This window comes from Rissa tridactyla, chromosome 6 (genome assembly GCF_028500815.1).
Source record: "Rissa tridactyla isolate bRisTri1 chromosome 6, bRisTri1.patW.cur.20221130, whole genome shotgun sequence".
Taxonomy (NCBI): Eukaryota; Metazoa; Chordata; class Aves; order Charadriiformes; family Laridae; genus Rissa; species Rissa tridactyla.
The window spans coordinates 822779-842816 of NC_071471.1; the positions used below are offsets into that span (position 1 = coordinate 822779).

At 69.0% G+C, this 20038-nt stretch overlaps 4 protein-coding genes across 4 annotated transcripts; 1 reads left to right on the plus strand and 3 right to left on the minus strand.

Annotated features, from left to right (window-relative positions):
* Positions 1-128: 128 nt before the first annotated feature.
* ALG3 (ALG3 alpha-1,3- mannosyltransferase) lies at positions 129-3431 on the minus strand (the record flags this gene model as incomplete). Its single annotated transcript, XM_054205253.1, has 9 exons — positions 129-533; positions 637-780; positions 986-1063; positions 1315-1520; positions 1841-1961; positions 2094-2254; positions 2441-2588; positions 2699-2798; positions 3212-3431. Coding segments are annotated over 9 exons (1368 nt in total), but the record flags the coding sequence as incomplete, so codon positions are not given.
* Positions 3432-3445: 14 nt separating this feature from the next.
* EEF1AKMT4 (EEF1A lysine methyltransferase 4) lies at positions 3446-8563 on the plus strand. The gene is made up of 3 exons (XM_054207544.1): positions 3446-3660; positions 4457-4740; positions 7050-8563. Exons 1-3 carry the CDS (start codon positions 3489-3491, stop codon positions 7356-7358), a joined length of 765 nt encoding a protein of 254 aa, XP_054063519.1. The 5' UTR covers positions 3446-3488; the 3' UTR covers positions 7359-8563.
* Positions 8564-9360: 797 nt separating this feature from the next.
* CAMK2N2 (calcium/calmodulin dependent protein kinase II inhibitor 2) lies at positions 9361-11991 on the minus strand. Its single transcript, XM_054206554.1, is given in 3 exon segments — positions 9361-9529; positions 11752-11788; positions 11790-11991. Coding segments are annotated over 3 exon segments (240 nt in total). The 5' UTR covers positions 11922-11991; the 3' UTR covers positions 9361-9458.
* A 5287-nt stretch (positions 11992-17278) lies between these two features.
* Positions 17279-19856, minus strand: LOC128911755 (mitochondrial ubiquitin ligase activator of nfkb 1-A-like). Its single transcript, XM_054207110.1, is given in 12 exon segments — positions 17279-18060; positions 18063-18131; positions 18134-18184; positions 18186-18317; positions 18319-18579; positions 18581-18652; positions 18654-18726; positions 18902-18936; positions 18938-19023; positions 19107-19194; positions 19448-19462; positions 19464-19856. Coding segments are annotated over 12 exon segments (1023 nt in total). The 5' UTR covers positions 19566-19856; the 3' UTR covers positions 17279-18021.
* Positions 19857-20038: the final 182 nt, after the last annotated feature.

Below are 20038 nucleotides of genomic sequence, written 5' to 3' on the forward strand. Positions count from 1 at the left end.
CCGAGGCTGCGCCCCTGCCCCGGGCAGCACTCTGTGGGGCTGGGAAGGGAGCTCCCACGGCCCCTGGGGCTGCTCTGCCTCCCCCCAGGTGGGGCAGGCCCAGGCACAGCCGTCCGAACACCATCATAGCACAAGGATGCTGGGGCCGGGGAAGGGCAGGCAAAGCCCCCTTTATTGGGGAAGTCCTGCCCACTGCGGGGTCCCCACGCTGCCCCCTTTGCACAGTTCCAGGGCTCACGGCCCTCCCGGGATGGCTGGGGACAGCCTGGGAGCCGGGTGGGGAAAGAGCGGGCAGAAGGAGCAGTCCCAGAGCCCAGTTCCCATCGTCCGGCCGGCCACGCTCTCACTGGGCCTTCTTGGAGATGGCTGCGGGCCTCCTGCTGGGCGGAGGGGTGTGCAGTGCCGGCGGGGCGGCTGTGCCGTACCAGAGCTGGAGCAGGACAAGTCCGTGGCAGATGTGCAGGGAAAGGGAGCTGCAGACCGTGGAGGGGTAGGTGTTCCAGCAGAGCTCGATTACACCCAGCAGCAGCACCCTGCAGGGGGGAAAGCCAGGGGTCAGCACTGGGGGGAGGTCACACACCAGCCCCCCTTGCTCCCGGCACCCCCAGCATAGTTGTCCCCCCCGACAGCACATACTTGGGCATGTGGGCGAGCTTGGCGGTAGGGGTGCACCAGAGCAAGTAGGGCAGCGTGTGGAAATACCAGACGTAGAACTGGTAGTGCAGGGAGCGGCTGCAGCAGACGCCCAGGAAGTTGGAGGAGAAGAGGATGAAGACGATCTGTGCGCTGGCGTTAAGGGGACAAACGCGGCAGGGTGCAGGTGCGGCGCCGCAGCAGCTCCCCAGCCACACGGCACAACTCCTTCCCCCAGGACAGGCCGGTCCCAAGAGCGCAGCAGGACCAGGAGCCCGTGAATGTTGATCCCAACGTCTGCCCTTGCCCTGCCGTCTCCCCGCCTCCTTGCTGCCCACCCTCCCAAAGGATATTGTTGACGGTCAAGGGAGGGGACGGGTGTTTCCTTTCGGTAGGATCCTTCAGCAGAGCCAGGATGCTCTCTTTGGACCTGAGGGGGGAGCACAAGCATCGATCTCAGCTGATGAAAGTCTTTCCCACCCCGACCTTCCCCTGTCAACCATGATGCCTGGGTAGCGCGGTCCCCCGAAACGGAACAGTAACTCCCCCCGACTCCTGCCTGCAACCCCAGAATTGCAGCACTGTGGGGGCAGGGGAGTAACGGACCTGTATCCGGCACCACAGGGGCTGATGGGGATCAGCCGATGGGGACCAGAACCCACAGGCAGCCCCGTGTCTCACCTGTGCCACCGGTGCAGCGCAAAGAGCCCCAGGCCCACCAGGTGAGTCAGGAGCAGTGCAGCATGGAAAGCCCGATTCTGGAAAACCTCTTCTGGGAGGAAGCGCCAGTTCACCGTCCATTTGAACTGGAACTGGCGGCCCAGGTCGAAGGAGCGGGTCAGGTACCCCACAGGGTTCACCAGCAGGAAGGGCAGCCCCAAAATCACCTGCCAGAGATACACCAGCACCGTCGCAGCGGCCATAAGCCAGGTCTCCATCACCCTTGCCACCTCCCAAGAACTCCGCCACCGCGTGGGGTGACGTGGACAGTCAGCCAAAGATGGGAGCCCCATCAATTACATTATTTATCAACCTCCAGCTTGCTGTGCGGGGCCAACTCAGATGCTGGTGCCCCTGCGTACACACCCAGAGGTCTCCAGCCCCCAGGACAGCCAGGCAGGGTGCTGCCATGCAGACAGGGCAGCCCCTACGTGCTGCTGATGGGGCTGCCAGCCTGCCCCTGTGGCTGGTGTGAGCAGGAACCCACCTGGAGCAGGGCACAGATGCAGAGCTTGGGGACGCAGCCCAGGAGACCGAACCGTTGCAGGAGCAGGAAGAGAAGTCCAGGTGCGAAGAGCAGGATGTTCATCTTCACAGACACGGCCAGGCTGAGCAGAAAGCGGCGTTACTGCTCTGGCTTCCTGCACAGGTGCCCAGGCAGCCTGCTCCCTGGGGCTGAGCTCGCTCCCCCACACACCACACCACAGAAAGCAGCCCCCGCCCTGCCCCCAGACCCTCACCTGAAGAGGAGGCAGCCCCAGGACCAGCGCTCCTCCAGGAAGAGGTTGATGGCAAGGAAGAGGATGGCCATGGCGACGGGGTCGTTAAAGAGCCGCAAGACAAAGATGGAGTGGATGCGGTAGGAGGCACAGCACATGAAGAAGAAAACATACGGGGGGACCTTGTAGGAGACAGAAAGACACGAGGGCAATAAGCAGCCTGTCCTGGACCCCCTGCTGCCACCGAGCCACTCCAAACCTCAGACCCACCCCTGACCTCCTGCCCAGCCCATTTTGCCCGGGTGAGGGCTGAGCAGAGCAGGAGAGAACCCGTGTCAGTTGGCGAGGCCCCCCGGGCTCCAGGCTACCTTGTTGGTTCGGCAGTAGATGCGGAAGACAAGGAGGAGGTTGAGGAGGTAGAGGCCTGCAAAGAGGTACTGTGCCAGGCGGATGTTAGTGCCGCGGCCCGTGGCGTAATACAGGCCCAGGAAGAGGTAGACGAAGCCGGCGGGGTAGCTGTGGAGAGACGGGAGTGAGGGGCTGGGGGGTCCCTCTGGGGAGCTGCCTCTCCGGCACCCCCCGGGGCACCCCCGGTCACGAGGAGCTCGGCCGTCCCCGTCACTCACACCAGTGGCCCGGTGTCGCCCTTCAGCTGGGTGTAGTCGAGGGTCCCGTTGGCAAACCCCTCCACCTCCTGCATGTAGGCCTTCCAGTCGATCTCGGTGTCTGCGGGGACGGACGGGGGTCAGACGGGGGGGGCTCCCCCGCATCTCCGGGCCCCGCGGCCCTGCCCTGCTCTGCCACCCCCCTCAGCCCGGGCTCCGACCCCATCCCGGCCTCCCGCCCGCCCCTGTCCCCCGCTGCCACCCGCCCCACCGGAGGATGCTGTCCCCGACAGGGGCCGGGGGGGGCCCTGTCACCGGCCCACCCTCCCGCGCTGCTCCAGGCGCTGCCCAGCCGGGGACGAGCTGCCACCAGGCAGGGCCTACCCCCGCCGGCCCCGGGGCAGGGCCCAACCCCGGTCCCGCCGGGCAGGGCCTACTGCCGCCAGGGCCTACCCCCGCCACGCCGGGCAGGGCCTTCACCCGCCGGTCCCGGGGCAGGGCCCGGTCCCGGTCCCGCCGGTCCCCGGCACTCACAGGGGACCCTGCGGATGACCCAGAGGTTGACGCCGCCCTCGGCCAGGCAGAGGCAGGCGGCCACCAGCGGGGTGTAGCCGGGCTCCATCAGCGCCGCCCGCCGCTGCCGCCAGGCCCGCCGCAGCCCCGCCGCCATGGCCGCCGCCCCCCCCCGCCCCGCGCCGGCTCCGCGTTTCCGCCCGGAGCGCTCAGGGCGGCGCGACGGCGGGAACCGGAAGCCGCACGTGGGGGCCGGGCGGCACGTGGCGCCCGGTGCTCCCCGCCCCCCCCGCCCGGTATGGAGCGGCGGCGCGCGCCCGCTGACAGCCGCCGGTACGGGCAGCGCCGGTTCTGGGACGAGCGGTACCGGCGGGAGGGCGCCGAGCCCCGCGAGTGGCTGGGGGGGCTCTCCCGCTTCCTCCCGCAGCTGCAGCCCGAGCTGCGCCCCGGCGACCGCATCCTCGTCCTCGGTACGTGCCCGCTGCTCGGGGGGTCGGGGTCCCGCCCGCGGGTACCGGCCGCGAGGGGGCGGTGGGGCCGCTGTCACCGCCCGGTAATGTCGGCGGCGGGTCCCGGCGGGATTAGGCAGGTATAATCGCCGATCCTGTTAACGGATCAGCCGCCGCTGCCGCGCTTAGCAGCCCCCGAGCCCGCCCCCCCGGGGATGGGAAGGGAGGGGGGGGGCCGTGTCCTGCCGGGACCCCCCGGGACATTCACTCCTCCGTCCCTCCGCCTGTCCCTCCGTCCCGGTTGAGAGCCCCCCACACGCCGCACGCTGCCCGGATTTGCCCCACCACGGGCTCTCGGGGTGGGTCACGGCCCGTTCCTGCCCCGCGGCACTGTGGGGGGGACACTGGGGACACCCCCTGACCCCTCCTTGCCTCCCCACGGAACTGGGGGGGGACACTGGAGACCCCCCCCGGCCCCTCCCTGCCTCCTCATGGCCGCTCCTGCATCCCACCCCGGGGGGGGGGGGTGGATCTGGTATGCGGGGGCTGCCCTCACCCCGGGGTCCTGCGGAGCCCAAAGTGCCCACCTTGCAGGAAGGGGGCAATTAAGAACTATCCCAGCACTCGCTAATTAGCGCCAAGGCAATTCCCTGCTCCCCCCCTCAGATGCCCTGTCCCGTCTGTGCCCCTCCCTGGGCCGGAGCTGGGGGGGTGTGAGCGGGGTTGGGGTGTGAGCCGGGGGCTGTGAGCGGGGTTGGGGTGCGGGCAGTGCCCCGTGTGCACCCCGACACCCCGGTCTGAGCCATGCCCCGCGCAGGCTGCGGCAACAGCGCCCTGAGCCACGACCTGCACCAGCTGGGCTACCCCGACGTCACCAGCATCGACTTCTCCCCCGCCTGCATCGCCGCCATGCGTGCCCGCTACGCCCACTGCCCTGGTCTGTGCTGGGCCGTCATGGACATCCGCGCCCTCGCCTTCCCCGATGCCGCCTTCGACGTGGTGCTGGAGAAGGGCACCCTCGACGTGCTGATGGTGGAGGAGACCGACCCCTGGCACGTCTCGCCCCGGGCGGCCGCCGCGATGCACCGGGTGCTGGCAGAGGTACGGGGAGGGGGGCAGAGGGTGGACCCCAGGCCCTTTTAGGTGCAGAACGTCCCTCGCCACTCTGCTTCCCTGGGGGTGCCCCAACCGGTGCCTCTGCCCTCTGCCGCTAGCCAGTGCTACCCTGCAAAGGGGCACCCAGGGGGCTCACGGTGCCCTTGGGGGTGGGAGACCCCCCACCGCTCCCCATCGCCTTCTGCCCGGGGAGGTGGATGGAGCAGGGTGTCCCCCGGGTGGCTGGGTGACCCCCGTCCTTATTGGCACTCCAAATACGTGGGGTTGGCTGTGGAGATGGGCCCCCTCCTGGCGTGGGTGGCTCTAGGGGCACCCGGGGGGGGCCCTGGGGGACACACTGAGGTGGCCCTGCCTGCCCAGGGCAAGGTGGCGACTGCGGGGCTGTGACAGGCCCTCGGCCGCCCCCGCCCTGGCTTCGATCTCTCGTTAGCGATCTCTTGTTAGTTAGTGGGGTCCCCATCCTCCGGTCTGGGGTTGCCATGGCAACCCCCGTCAGCATCGACTGGGCCCTGGCGTTGCTACGGGGACAGGCGATGCCTCCGGCCCGTTCATTGGCGGTGGCAGGGACCAGGGGTTGCGGGTCCTGGCAATCCCCCCCCACCCCAGGGCAATGACTGCAAGGGTAATTAGTTGCTGCATTTTCCCGGCACCCCTGGGGGGGACATGGGCCTCTGGGAGGGTGCTCGTGGCTACTGCTCTCCCCTCCGTGTCCTTTCTTGTCCCCCTGAGCCCGGGGGGGGAGCAGGACCCCAGTGCTGGGGGCAGCGGGGTGCCCTGCCAGCACTGCTGCCTGTCCTTGTCATTTGGCCAAACAGACGGGATTTAGTGCTGCTTTTCCCTTTTTTTTTTTTTTTTCCCTTTTTAATCCCCCACTGAATCCCTGCCCTCCCCCAGCATTGCTGGGCACTGGCCTCCGCTCGAGACCGGTCCCCACTGTCCTCGTCCCTGGGGGGATTCGCGGGGTGTTCCCGCACGGGTCCGGCCGCCGCTGGCACCCCTCTCCTTGCCCCCACCCCCTTTCTCAGGGCAGGGGGGCCGGGGGTTTCACAGCCTCTGTCCTGCTCTCCCTGGGGGGAACATGAGGACCTGAAAACCCGCCCTGCTGCGGGGATGCCCCGGGGGCAGCCCTGTCCCGGTGATCCCTGGGCGGTGGGTCAGTGCCGGAGCCCCTGTGTTCCCCCCGTGCTGGCCGGCGGATGCGAAGGTTTCCTGCGCCCGTCTCTAAGCAACGGCCGTTAGTGCTCTATTAAGGAGGGATGGGATGCGGGATGCCTCTCGCTGGGCTCCAGACGGAGATCCCTGCCTGCCCCTTGCCCCGGGGAACCCCCCGTGCCTGTCTGTTGGGAATCCGTGGGGCCTTTCCCGCATGGATGCATCCAGCGCTTTGCAGGAGGGATGCTGAGCTGGGGGGGCCGGGGCGGGGGGGGGATGCAAGGACCTGCCTTCCCCTTTTCCTGGGCAAAACACTCATGTTTGGTTCAAAAGCCCCCACCGCGGCGGGGACACGCACACACACACACGCAGTCTGCTGTCACCTCTCCATCCCTGGCCCCAGCCAGCGCTGAGCCCTGGAGCTTCCCAGCGGGATTAAACCAGTGCTCGGGAACCCCCCCTTGGCCCCCAGCCCTCTCCCCTGCCCTTGCCGGGGGGGTAGGCTGGGGGTGTCCCCGCCGGGGGGGAGCTAGCGGGGGGGCTGGCCGCCCGCCCGCCCCGGGCGCTGCCTTTGCATGCCGAGCACGCGAGCGCTGGCCGTAAAAGCCTTTTGACATTGGATAAAGCCAAGCAAGAAAATTGATGTTCTTTTCCATCCTGTTAGTGGGGGCTTAGTTCCAGCGGGGAGAAAATGGTGATTAAAAGGGTCGAGTCCTTTTCCATCCAACCCGTCGCCCCCCCCGCGCTCCGCCTGTCAAGGGGGGGGGCGCTGGGTGCCCCGGGGAGGGGGGCATGCGACGGGGTCCCGTGCTGCTCTGGGGGGGCCTGTGCCCGGGAGGGCGAAGCTTTTCCCAGCGCCGGGGCTGGGTCTCCGTGCTGTCTGCGGTGGAGGAGGGTGAAGGGTTTTGGGGATGCTCCGTGGTTTTGGGGCGCAGGGAGAGGCGGTGCCTGGGGGTGGTCTGAGGACGTGTCAGAGCCGAGGGGGGTATCTCTGGGTGGGGCAAGGTTAGGACAGGAGATTTGGGGGTGAGTGGGAGAGGCTGGGGGGGATCTTCGGCAGACGGTGATGGGGGTCCCTGGGGACAGGTCGGCTGAACCTCACTGTGTCCCCCTGCCCGGTGCCGGGGGCTGTCCTGCCGCAGGTGAGCCGGGTGCTGCGCCCGGGGGGCTGCTTCATCTCCATCACCTTCGCCCAGCCCCACTTCCGCAAGCCCCACTACGCCCAGGAGGCCTTCGGCTGGTCCCTGCGCCACGTCGCCTGCGGGGACGGGGATGGGGGTGCCGGCGCCTTCCACTACTTCCTCTACGTCATGCGCAAGGGGCAGCCCCTGGACCCCGCCGACCTGGCCCTGGGGCGCCGGCTGCACCAGCCCGCCCCGGCCCCCGCCCCGCTGCCGCCCCCCGCGCCCCCGGACGACGACGAGGACTATCTTCTCGCCATCCAGCTGTGACGCGGGGCTGGGGGGGGGGGGGGCCTTCCCTGGCCTCCCCCCACCCGATAGAGCCTTAAGCTGCTGCACCCTCATGGGTGGGGGACATCCCCCCCGCCACGCTGCCCGGTGATGGGAGAAAAGGGGGACATGGACATTTCTCCCGGGAGAGCAGCGGGATGCTCCAAAGAGCGGGTGATGCTGTGCCCCCCCCCCCCTCCCCCCGGCCCTTCGCTCGCCTGGCTGGAGAGCAGCCAGGGCTCCGGGCTTTGCGGCCGGTAATGAAACCAAATCGGGTTTAATTCCACCCATCCATCTTGTGGGGAGCGGCCCCCTGTGCCCCCGCCTGGCCCCGGCACAGCTGGGCTGGGGGCAGCATGGGGGGTGCTGGCACTGGCTGCAGGGGGCAGCATGGGGGGTGCCCACTGCCCCCCAGTCCCACACCGGGACGCCTCGGACGTGGGGGTGTGCAAGGGCAACGCGTCCTTGTCACCCCGGGCCACGCGTGTGTCGGGCTGGTGGCAGCTGTGCCACCGTGTGCCAGCGTGGCTGGATGGGGACACGGGGGTGCCAGCGTGGGGGCGGCTGCCGGGGGTGTTCCCAGGGGTTGTTCCCAGGCACCAAACCCCCCCCCCCCGGGGTGGTCGACGGAGGGGACCCCTCCTCGGAGGGACAGGGGTGACATGTCGGAGAGACGCAAGCCGCCGGGCTGCTATTTCTGGCAAAAGGCGTAAGTGGGTCAGCCAGTGGCCCCCCCCCGCGCTGGGAGCCAGCGAAGGACTTGGGGTCAGCTCTGTCACCCCCCCCAGCCCCGGGGGCACCCCGAAAACGAGCCGGCGCCAAGGGGGGACGGAAAGGAGCAGGCGGCTGCGGGCCTCGCCTCGGTACATGAATGTATTTTATTCATCGCATTTTGTTCACCAGTACAGTGAAAAATGGCATTTAAATTTACAATGGATCATTCGTAGAACATCATGACACAAGTATCTTTTTTTTTTCCTTTTTTTTGTTTTTTTTTTTTTTCTCAGTTTTGTTTTTTTTTTTTGTTTGGTGTTTTTTTTGTTGTGTTTCTTTTTTGCGTCGTCGTCTCCATAAATGCCACTCGTAGGTTATTGAAAAAGATGACGAGTTTCTCATGCACATCAGACCCCCCCGAGAAGCTTCTTAAAAAATAAAATTAAATTAAAGTACAAAATTAAAAACAACGACTCAGGCCGGTCCCTGCCCTCCCCGCTCCCCCCCTTCCCCCCCCGGCCCCACCGCCCTCCAGCGAGGGGCAGCGCTGGGACCCCCCCCGCACCCGCAGCCGGCCCCGGTGGGCTCCGGCCCTGGTGGGCTCCGGGGGGGCTGCGGCGGCCGATGGTGCTGCTGCTCCCCCCGGCCTGTCCTGCTGCTGGCGGGGGGGGGTCAAGCCGGGGGTCCCTGCTCCCCTCCCCGCATCTTCGGCTTTCCTCACGCTCCCTCCATCTTTCTCGGCCCCCCCCTCCCCCCCCCCGTTGTTCCCCCCCCCCTCGGTTTTTTCTTCTTTTTTTGTCTTTTTTTTTTCTTATGGAAAAAAATATGAACCATTTTTTCTCGTTGTTTGTTTGTTTTGTTTTCCCGATGCGGTTGCTTCGACATCTCGACGTCAGCAGATCGTTTTTAACAAAGATTCGGATATAAAAATACAAATATGAGGAGTTTTCTGTTTAAAAAGAAGCGTGCCGGGGCGGTGGGGCTGACCCCGGGCCCCCCCCCGAGCCACCAAAGCTCATGCAAAAAACGATGGAGCAAAAAATGTCTCTGGGCAGCAGCGCTCCCCCCCGCCCCGGGAATCGGGGACAACCCCCACCCCCCCCCCGACAAGGAGGACGGGGGGGGGGTGTGTGGGGTGGGGGGGGGCCGGACCCCCGGTCTCTGCCCAGGGCGGGGGGGCTCGGCGGGCTGTCCCCCCGCCCCCGGGGGAGGCGGAGGGGTAAAGTGCATGGCTCGGGGAGGGGGGGGGAGGGTGGTGGCGGCCGCGGAGCCCCCCGCCCCGGGCCGGGGGGTGTGTGGGGGGCGCGGGCGCGGCCCCCCCCCCCCCCGCGGGCGGCGCGGCAGCATGCGGGGCTCGGGCTGCGGGTCCGGCGGCGGGTCCCGGCTCTACACCCCCGGCGGCGACTTCTCCGTCATGCCCTTGAGCACCTCGTCTATCCGGTCATCCTCGATCACCACTGCGGGGACAGGCGGGGGGCGTGGGCGGGGGGGCACGCACACAGACCCTGACACCCCCCCGCACCCCCCGGCTCCCGCCCCGAGAGGGCTCCGATGTGCCCCCCCCCCCCGCCCCGGTGCTGGGGAGCGGGGCGAAGGGGCGCAGGTGGGTGCAATGGACGCGGGGGGGTCGCCCCCCTCCCCGCACGGCTTGGGCAGGGGCAGCATCTCCCCCCCCCCGCAGCCAGCCGGCCGCCTCTGGATGGGTGGTTTGGGAAGCGGGGGGGCAGGAAAGACCAGGAAGGACCCCCCCCTCCCTCCTCGCTGCGGCAGGCGCTGATGAGAGCAACAGGACTGGAATGGGTAATGACCCAGCGGGGGGGGGCACTGCCAGCTCGGCGGGGGGTGGCAGCCAGACCCCCGTCAGCATCACCCGCTGCGCAGGACACCCCCCCCCCCCCCGCCATCGGCATCACCGCCGGGGGAGCCGGACAGCCCCCCCGTCAGCGCCGCGGGCTGCACGGACCCCCCCCGTCAGCATCACCGTGGGGGGCTGGGCAGCCCCCCCCCGTCAGCATCACCCTCTAGACAGGTCCCCGTCAGCATCACCACTGGGGACTGGACAGACCCCCCACCAGCATCGCCATCGGAGGGGGCTGCACAGAGCCCCCCCACACACATCAACATCACCGGCTGGGCAGATCCCCCCCCACATCGCCACCCTCAGGGGTGGTGGACAGAACCCCCCCCTCCCCAGCATCACTACCGGGGAGCTCAGCGACCCCCCCCGTCACCACCCTGTGGGTGGATTGGCCAGACCACCCCCCACCACCAGCATCACCGGGGGAGCAGCCAGACCCCACCCCCCATCACCACCGAAGGGGAACCGGCCCCCCCCATCACCCCCAGGGGGGTCCGTTAGACCCAGCCACCACCACCGCAAAGTGGGGGCGGGTGGAGCAGGCAGTGGCTCATCCCCCCTCGGGGCTGGGGGGTGTTTGTTTTGGGGGGGGACTCTATTCCCCCCCCTTTTGCCCCTGCAGCTCGAGGAGGGGTGTTTGCCTATGGGCCCCCCCAGGCAGGCGGGGTGGGGGCTGCAGGGGAGGCAGGGGCCATTCTCGGGGGTCCCCCAGGCATCGGGGAGGATCAGTGGTGACAGATCGGGGTGCAGGGGAGGGGGGGGGGCGTTTATTTGGGTCCTGATGGAAGCAGGGGAGCTGCTGGTGGGGGTCTCTGCGGCAGGCAGTAAAGCGCGGGGGGGGGGGGGGGGGGGCGACACAGGTTCATGGAGTCCTGGGGGGGGGTGGTAAGCCGGGGGGGGGGGGGGGTGTGTTTGTTGATCAGCATCGCCGGCGGCTGCTGGTGGGGGTCTCTGCGGCAGGCAGAAATGTGGAGGGAGAGAGATTTATGGGGCTGGGGGGCTGTGCCTCGTGATGCTGGGGCGCGCTTGTTTATAGACATGGGGGGGGGCAGTCCAAGGGGATGTGGGGGCAATCCCAGGGGTGCTGAGGAGCAGCTCCCGGGGGCTCCCGGGGGGCAGCCCCAGGGATGCTCGGGGATCGTCCCGGGGGCAGCCCCGGGCTCCGGGGATGTGGGGGGGAAGTGGGGCAGCGCTGGGGGGGGCAGCGCTGGCGTCTGGAGCTGGGGACGGGGGGGCCCTGCGGTTCTAGGGCAGTGCCGGGTGCCAGTCGCAGAGCTGGGGGTCCCAGGGATGCCGGAGGGGCCGTGCCGGCGACGATGTGGGGCAGAGCCGGAGATTTTGGGGATGCCGGGAGCAGTGCTGGGGAGAGCGGGGAGCAGAGCCGGGGATGCCGTGGGGCAGAGCCGGGGTTGCCGTGGGGCAGAGCCGGGAGTGCCGGGGATGCTGCGGGGCGATGCCGACGGTGCCGGTGGGCAGCGCCCGGGATGCGCCGGCCGGTGCCGGGGACGCCGGGGCAGAACCGAGGGGTCCAGGGGATGCTGTGGGGCGGCGCTGAGGACGCCGGGGGGTCCCGGGGATGCCGAGGGGCAGATCCGGGGGTGTCCCGGGGCAGAGCCGGGGACGGAAGGGCGGATCCGGGGGTCCCGGGGATGCCGTGGGGCAGCGGCGGGGATGCAGGAGCCGGCGCCGGGGATGCCGGGGATGCCGCAGGGCAGATGCGGGGGTCCCGGGGACGCCGCGGGGCAGCGGCGGGGATGCCGTGGGGCTGAGGCGGGGGTCGGGGTGGGGTGGGGGGGGCAGAGGCGGGGGGTCGGGCGGTACCTCTCTTGGCGCGGCCGATCTGTCCCAGCTTGGGGGGGCCGCTTGCCCTGGTTGCCCCCGAAGAAGGCGTTGGTGTCCTGCAGGCGGCAGCTGAAGGGCAGCTCCCCCGCCTCGGGCTCGGCGCCGTAGCGGCCCACCTTGTCCTCGCCGTAGGGCAGCACCTGCGACATGGCGGGGCCGAGCGGGCCGAGCCGCGCCGCGCCGAGCCGGGAGCCGGTCTGCGGCGGCGGCGGCGGCGGCGGGGAGGAAACCCGGGCGGAAGGATGAAGTCATGCATCCGGGGGGAGCGGGGACCCCCCCGGCGGGGGGCGGCTCCGGAGCGCCGCGGCCCGGCCCGGCACGGCCGGGACGGGGACGGGGACAGGGACCCCCGCGCCCGGTGCCCGCCTGGTCGGGACGGGGGGACCCCCGCCCCGGCCCCGGCCCCGGCGCAGGCTGGAGCCCCCGGCACAGCCTTGCCGGGGTGGTCGCCCCAACTCGGGGGTGCCTCTAGACGCGGGGCGGCCCCTGCGGAGCGGGGTCCCCTTGGCACAGCTGGGTGCCCCCGGGTCGCCGGGGGACCACCAGGCACAGCCGGGGCCTCCCCCAGTGCATGGCAGTGATGCCGAACAGACCCCCCCCCCCCAACGCCCCACTTCGGTCCCCCAGAGCACCCTGAGCAGCCCCAGCCCAGCTCCCGGCCTCCCGCAGCCCGGCAGCCTGAAGCCCCCGGACCAGCTCCCACCATGGGTCTCCCCAGCCAGGTTGCCCCCAGGCCCCCACTTATGCCCCTTGCCCAGCACCCACCCAGGCACCCCCTCCCACAGTGTTGGGGTCCCCCTCGGAGCCACACTGGTCCTGCCCCAGCCCCTGCCAGGCCTCTTGGCCCCCTGTGTGTGGGTCCCTGCAGGTGTGTGTGGGTGGGTGTGTGTGTACACATGTGCCCATTGCACGTATTGAGGGGCTGTGGGGGGCACGGGGGTGTGATTCTGCAGGTGCCCATGAGCGTGGCCACAAAGGGGCTGTGCCCCAGGATGTCCCTTGCCCCGTGGTGTGTCCCTTCCCTGGGGATTCTCTGTGGACAAGGGGAATGGGACCTGCCCCCCCCGTGGGGGCCTGCCATGGGTCAGTGAGGAGAGGCGTACAAGAGTGGCCCCAGAGCTCTGCCTGTGTCCCCTGTGCACGCTGTGCCCCAGACCCACCCTGCCCCTGTCCTCCGGCATTTTCCACTGCCAGGGCAGTGATTGCACTAGTTGGCAGTGGTGGCCCTGAGCGGCCTCACCTGGGATGCCCCATCCCAGGCACCTGGGGCTGGGGGGGGGTATTTAAGCTCTGGCTGAGGCTGCTGCTCCTTGTCTGAGCTATGGGTGCAGCCCTGGCCCCGGGACCTGACGAGGAGGAGGCGGCGGCAGTGGCGGTGGCGGTGTGATGCAGGCTGGTTGGTGAGGACCACACAGCCCTGGTCCTGCTGCTCCCCTGCATCCCCCGCTGCTGGTGTGGGTGCGCTGGGTCGCAGTGAAGCCAGAGCCCTGGGCGTGAGCAGCGCTTGCCAGCCCCATCCCAGCCCCACGAGAATCTCCACCTGGGTGTCCCCAATGGGCAAGCGCAGCGTTTTACAGCTAGCCTTGTAGTCCGTCTCTCCACGTCAGCATCGCCATGGCCTGTGCTTTGAGATCCTGTTGAAAGGGGCTGCAGAAAAACATCATCTGGGCTGGTCCACGCCAGGGGGCAGGTACTTCTATTTTGGGAAGGCTCAGCTTGGCCTTTCCCTTTGTGCTGGGCTCTGCAGAGCTCCAGTCCCCATGTCCCCTCCCGGAGCAGAGATGGGGAGGGATGGGGCAGCGGTGCTCGCTCTCCGCTGGCAAGGCACTGCCTTTATTCCTGGCTTTGCTGGGGAACCAGCTTGAACTTTTTCATGTGATGGCTTCTGCTCCTGCAAAAAAGCGCCCGGGAAAATAGGCGAGAGGCCCACGCTGAGATGTGGCCTGCTTTTCCCGTTGCCGAGCCCACGTGCTGCTGCCCGTGGGCAGGGACAGGCAGGCCATGGCGGGTGTGGGGCTGGGGGCGAGGGAGAAGAGGAGCAGATGGGGTGTGCGGGGTGCGAGCAGGGCCGGTGCTCCGCTCTGGGAGGGTTCCCAGCCCGGGGTCACCCTGGGAATGGTTCTGCTTATCCCACACCTGCACCCAGGGGAGATGCTTGGCTCGGCTGTGGGGTGCGGAGGGCTCTGTGGGGCTGGTTGGGGTGTGGGAGGGGCCCCCGGCCTGGGCAGGAGGAGGGATGGATCCCTGCTGGCATGGTGGCACTGGAGGTGGGACAGGGAGTGCCGTGGCTCCAGGCTCCACATCTCCTTGGGATGTCTCTGGCTGCCCCAGGGTGCTGCTGAGCACGCATCCCTCGGGGTGGGGGGGAAGGAGGTACCAGGGCCCTGAATGTGGGTGGGTGGGCAGGAGGGTGCAGGAGGGACCCCCCCGTCCCCTGCCAGTGTGGGTTGTATCCCAGCATCGCAAGCCGGGACCGCGTGCCCGCCTTCCCCTGGCGCTCATCCCACCTTCGTTATCCGCCTTTTAGCAGCCACGTAATCGCCTTTCTTGCTTCCTTCCCAGCCTTTTGTCCAACACAAAGCCGGCTCCAGCCGGGAGAAGGGGCCGTGGGATCGGGAAGTGGGCAGCTCCTGCCCCGGCTCCTTAAACCTGGGCACAGCCCCCGGGCTGAGACACCTGGCAGGTGATGGGGGCCGGCCGTGACCCCCCAGGGGTGGTGATGGGGCTGGGCAGGGGCCACACAGCTGGGTTCCCGGCTGCAGTGGGGCTGATGATGGAGATGGTCGGCATTGCCTGGCCTGGGGCGATGCTCTGGGAGCCCACCGAGACCCAGCCCCGCAGCTGGATGCTGCCCCTGAGCCCGCACCCTTGGTGGGGATTCAGGCGCTTTGACGGAGGCGAGGGCTTCCCTGCGGCCGCTGGTGCTTCCAGTGGCTTTAGGGTGGAGAAACACCCCATGCGTGGGCAGGCAGCTCACGGCGGGGCAGATCCCACCCCGGCTCTGCAGGGACCCCGTGCAGCAGGGGTTGGACAGGACGGGAGCTCCAGGTGGTCCCCGAGGCCTGGCGGGGTCGGTGGCCTGGCAGGTGGCGGCTGGATGGCAGCGGGCTGGAAGGAGGCAGGAGACACCAGCCACCAGCGCTGGGGCTTTCTCCGGTGCAGGTCTGGGAGCCCGGTGGTGCCGGTGCCGCCACCCGGGTCTGGGGGCTGCAGAGGCGATGCCGGGGGGCTGGCTCCGGTGCCTCCATCTGTGCTGCCTCCAGCCCTGCCAAGAAACGTGAAATGGCACTTCTGCTCCGCGGCGGTGGCAGCCGCAGCCCGGGGGGCCTCGCCGAGCGCCAGCTCCCACTGCCAGCACCGCCGTGCTCTCCCAGCACCGTCCCCGGCCCGGCATGGGGCACCGGCGAAGGTCACCAACGAGGCTGGGGGTGTCTCTGCCCCCTCGGCTATTGCTGCCAGCTCTCGGGAGCTCAGCAGAGCCTGGGACGTGGCTGTGCCGTTCTCAGGCAGCATCTTTGCGCAGGGGTTTTGGGGGAGCAGGGACACGCGTGCAGGCAGAGGGGGGGCTGTGCATGCCATGGTCGCCCTGGCCCCCATCACCGCGGGGAGATGTGGGGGGGCGAGCATGGGAAAGCGGCGTGTTCCTCGCCCCACGCTGTCCCTGCAGCCATCCCTGGGGGGGCAGCGCTGTTCCCGGGGAGGGGAGGGCTCCAGCCTTTGGGCCAGCCCGAGGGTTGTCACCAGTGAGATGAGCTGGGCTGTCTCAGAGCGCGGCCGGGCCTCGGGAAGAGGGGGCTGCTGAGGGGGCTCCCGTTGCAAGTCGGGGCGGGGGGGATGGCACTGTCCCTGTCCCTCACAGGAGCTGCCTGGGGCACAGCCGTGTCCCTGAGCAGATGGGGCACCCCCAGCGCGCTGCCTGGGGCAGGGGCTCCACGGAGGGTCCCCTGCCTGGAGCCGGGGTGGGGGTCCGACCCCGTGGGGGGTGAGCAGCCCCGCTGGGGTGTGAGGCTCCCTCCTTGTCTGTCACCACATCTCCGGTCACCATGACAACAGACAGGGAGGCAGGCGGGAGCAGGTTGGCAGCCCTAGGGGGGCAGGTGGGGGCCGTGGCATGGGCTGGCACCCGCAGGGACCCTGGGGGGGGGGGGGGGGGGGGGGGGGGGGGGCAGGTGGCAGGACACCTGGGTCCCTCTTGGGCATGTTGGGAGAGGCAGGACAGGGCTCAGCGGGGGCACTGCGAGCTCCAGGCCAAAAATCCCGTGGAGGGGGGGGCACAGCGGGCTCAGCTGGGGGCGCAGGCGCTGCAGCATGGCCCAGTGGCCACCGTGCCGGGTGGTTTGGCACGGCCAGGCTCGGGCTGGCGCTGAGCCCAGCGGGTGAGTCACGCTGCCGTCCGGAGCGGTGCCAGGCAGGGCTGCTCAGCGGGGTCCCGGCCACCGTGGGGCCGCGGCCTCCCCCGGCGAGGTGGGCACAGGGTAGGGCTGTGCCCCGGCTGGGGGTGGCAGGAGGGGTGCGCGTGCCTCCAGCGCAGGGGATGCGTCCCCTGCCCCTTGGCACGGGAGGGGAGCGGGTGACTGCGGGTCCCTCCGCGGCTGTCCCTGTCCCCGTCTGGCCGCCGGGCCCCGAGGTGAGCAGTCTCGGGGAGCACAGGCACCCCCCGCCCTCCCTGGCCCCACGCACCCACTCGCGCCAGCAGCTCTTGGCACGCGGGGAGAGTGTTCCTGGCAGCCCGGCCCTCTCCCATCTGGTATTTATCTGCTTCCCGAAATCCCTCCTGCTGCGGGGGGGATGCCCGGCTGCAGGGGGGGGGGCCTGGGCCCCACTGCTCACTCTGCAGCGCGACAGTCCCCGTGCGGATGTAGGGAAGAGGCCGGGGGGAGGGAGAGGAAGGGAATATCCCCCCCCCCCCGCCTCAAAAATGTACATGGGTCCCGGGAGGTTTCACTGGGTGCTCTGGAGCATCCCGGCTGGCTGCGGGCCCTGGGGGCAACACCGCGGGGGCACCTTTACCCCACGCCAAATTGGTCGCAACAGGAGCTGCTACCCTGGGGAGGGGGCACATCATTCCCCCTCCCGCCCCCACAACGCTGCTGTCTGGCTGCCTGAGGCCTGCAAGTGCCGGTGTCCCCCCCCCCCAGATCCCCCCCCCAAATCCTGGGTGCCCCAAAGGCGCAGGAGCCAGGCGAGCCCATGGGTTGCCTGGGCAACTGCAGCCAGGCACTGATGGGGAGCGGTCCAGGGGAGCAGTTGCCATGGAGAGCGGAGGAGAGCGATCGCCTTGGCAACGGTCCCGTTTCCCCCCCCCCCCCAGCTCTTCGGGGCTGTATCCTGAGGGGGTGCACCCCAGCCGGGGGTCCCCTGCCCACTGGTGAGTGTGTGCCCAGGCCGGCTCCCTGGGTGGGGAGTGGGGAGGCAATGCCTGCCAGCACCCCCCTCTGGAGGAGACTCTTGGGGACCTGCTGTGTCCCCCCCCATTTCACGGCGCAAAGGAAGAGAGAGGCAAGGCTGAGCTCGGCTCCTTGGCTTTATCACTCCACACGCCACAAGCTGCTCCCGTGCCTCATCCGGGTCGGGAGGGGGGACAGGAGGCACAGGCAGGGGACCCTCCGGAGAGGGAGGGAGGGACATTGTCCCCCCTCCCCGGGTGGCAGAGCGGCCGGCGAAGGGGCACACTTCATTGCTGCCAGCCCCTGGGTGTCCCTGCACAGTCTGGGCAGCGGCTGTAGGCACACAGATTGGGAGGGGGGTGGATGACGGTGGCACCAAGGTGTGCTACTGTGGTGGCTTGGGGGGTCTCCATCACCCCACCCTGGTGGCTGTGTCCCGCTAGCCCTGGTCCAGCCCCTACCATCCTCCCCATGGATGAAGCCACGCGCTGAAGAAGTCAAAACAAGGGAGAAGTCCTGCGTGGCTTTGGAGGGGGTCAGGGCCAGGAAAGGGGCACGGGGTCAAACAGCCACTTGCCAGAGTGGGGGCCAGGAACTCGGCCCCCGGCTCAGGCACCGAGTACGTTTCCCCCAGGCCTTTGTGTTTGGAGGGGGGGGTGTCCCTTTGGTAGACAAAGAGAGGACGAGGTGGCTATAACTCCCCCCCACTCCAAAAAAACAGACATGGGGGGACACGAGCACCCTTCCCCTCCCAACAGGAATCACATGATGGGACAGATGAGACTTCTGCAGGCTCCGGGCTTGGCTTGGTTCACGCTGCCTCTCCCTGGGCCCACCCCCCTCCCGCCCCCCCCAGGTGCTCTTAGGCCTGGTAAAAGGGCACCACACGGTCAAATGGGCCCCCCGGCAGATGGGGCAGAGGCGGGTGGGCAAGGCCTGGAAGCAGCGGAAGCAGCAGCAGATGTGGCCCGCAGCCCCAAGAGGACGCACTCACGGGGCCGCGTCAGGCAGATCACGCAGGAGTCCCTCAGGCCCCCAGTCCCCGGCCTCCTCGCCATCCGGCTCCTTGTCCTCGGGCTGCTGCTTGAGGCGGGCACGGCGGTAGGCACGGCACAGGGCATGCAGGAGGACGGCCAGGCCTGCCACGGCGCACAGCACGGGCAGCCCCCTTCCAGAGCCCGCTGGCCGACTCCAGGTCTGCCAGCACCGTCTGCCAGTCCCCCAAGCACAGGAAATACTCGCCCCCCCGGGCCGGCGGCTGGAGGTGCAGGGAGCCGTCAGGGTGCAGGGCCAGCTCCCCAATGCCCGTCAGCCCGGCCCCCACCCGCAGCATCTCCTCCGTCTCCAGGATGCCCTTGGGCTTCTCTCCGCTCAGGTACTGGCCCAGCAGGTCACGGAAGCCGTGGGCCGGCTGCTGGAAACCGCTCATACACTGTCTCCAGGGGCAGGCAGATGGCTCGGAGCGGGCTCTCCACGCTCACCTGTGTCACCGCCCTCGGCGTCTGGCGAGGCCAGCAAGAAGGGGACGGTGTAAACCTGCTCTGAGAGCACCCGCTCGCTCTCGCTCCTGCAAGCAGAGCGCACAGTGCTGAGATGTGAAAAGCTCTCAGCTCGGGGCTGAGCCAAGGGTAGGGACTAGAGCCTTTAAATGAGCTGCTTTCTGCCTCTTAAACGGCCCCAGAGGACAAGCGTCTGGACCCACTGGTGCAAGCCCACCCCTGCTGTCCCCTCCCACCGCTCACCAGCTCCGGGCCAAGCTGTTCCAGATCAGCCGATGCCTCTTTCAGAAGCAGTTTCTGGATCACGCCTTGCAGCCCCTCATGGTAATGGCTGGTCAGCGCAGCCTTGGCTGGCAGCACTATGCCTAAGGACCAAGGGAGGCATCATGGACGAAGGAGGAGAGCCCCGGCCCCTGTCCCCTGGTGTGGGGCCACAGGGTCTCCTTACCTTCCAGGGCAACGTAAGGCAGGCACCTCCCATCAGCCGCAGACACCAGCGCTGGTAAATCGTCGTCAACCTGGAGCTTTGGGGCCTCCTGGAAGAGCAGGGACCAGGCGTGAACACTGGCAGGGCCAGATGGGCAAGCAGGCAGAAGGTGGGTCACACGTGGCTTTGTGGGGACCTCTGTCAGGATGTGACCTGCTTGGTCCTGGGCATCGTGACATTGATACAGGACGCAGCAGGCTGCATCATCAGCGAGGTGCACCCAAATCAAAGGCTCTGGGCTGGGCAGTGTAGGGCAACAGGGCAGAGACAGTGGGCAGGAGAGATCTGAGGGACAGGGCTACCTGTATGCGTGCCACGGACTCTGGCTTTCTTCCTGTACAGGTAGTAGAAGAGGCCGGAGAAGGCAAGGCTGGAGCCCAGACACAGCAGCTCCCCAGGCGTGATGGGCGGCGCGTCCATGGTGCCAGGTGCGGGTGGCACACCTGCAAGGTGAGCGTGTTGGCGGGGGACAGACGGGGCCGTGTCAGCCCAGGGGCAGGGACGTCCCACTGCCCCTGTCCCCAGGCCGCTGCCGCCCTCAGGCCAAGCCTGCCCACGGCCCCGGTGGGGGGCAGTTCAGCTCCAGCACCCGTGGGTGCCCAGTCGCCCTGGACAGACCCAGCGCCCCTTGCCCAGCCTGGGTCCCGGGGTGCCCGTCTCGGCCTGCGCCCAGGACCGGCCCGAGGCCCGGCGCCCATGACTCAGCCCGGGCCATACCTAGGCTCGGCAGCCCCAGTCGGGGCCCGGCCGCCCCAGCCCGGGCCCAGCCCCCCCCGATCGGGCCCGGGCCCGGCCCAGCCCCGCCGCCGCCGCCGCTCACCCCGGCCCGGCCCCGCTGCGCCCCGTGCCCCCGAGGCCGGAGGCGCCCAGGCCGGGCCGCGGCCGCGCCGCGC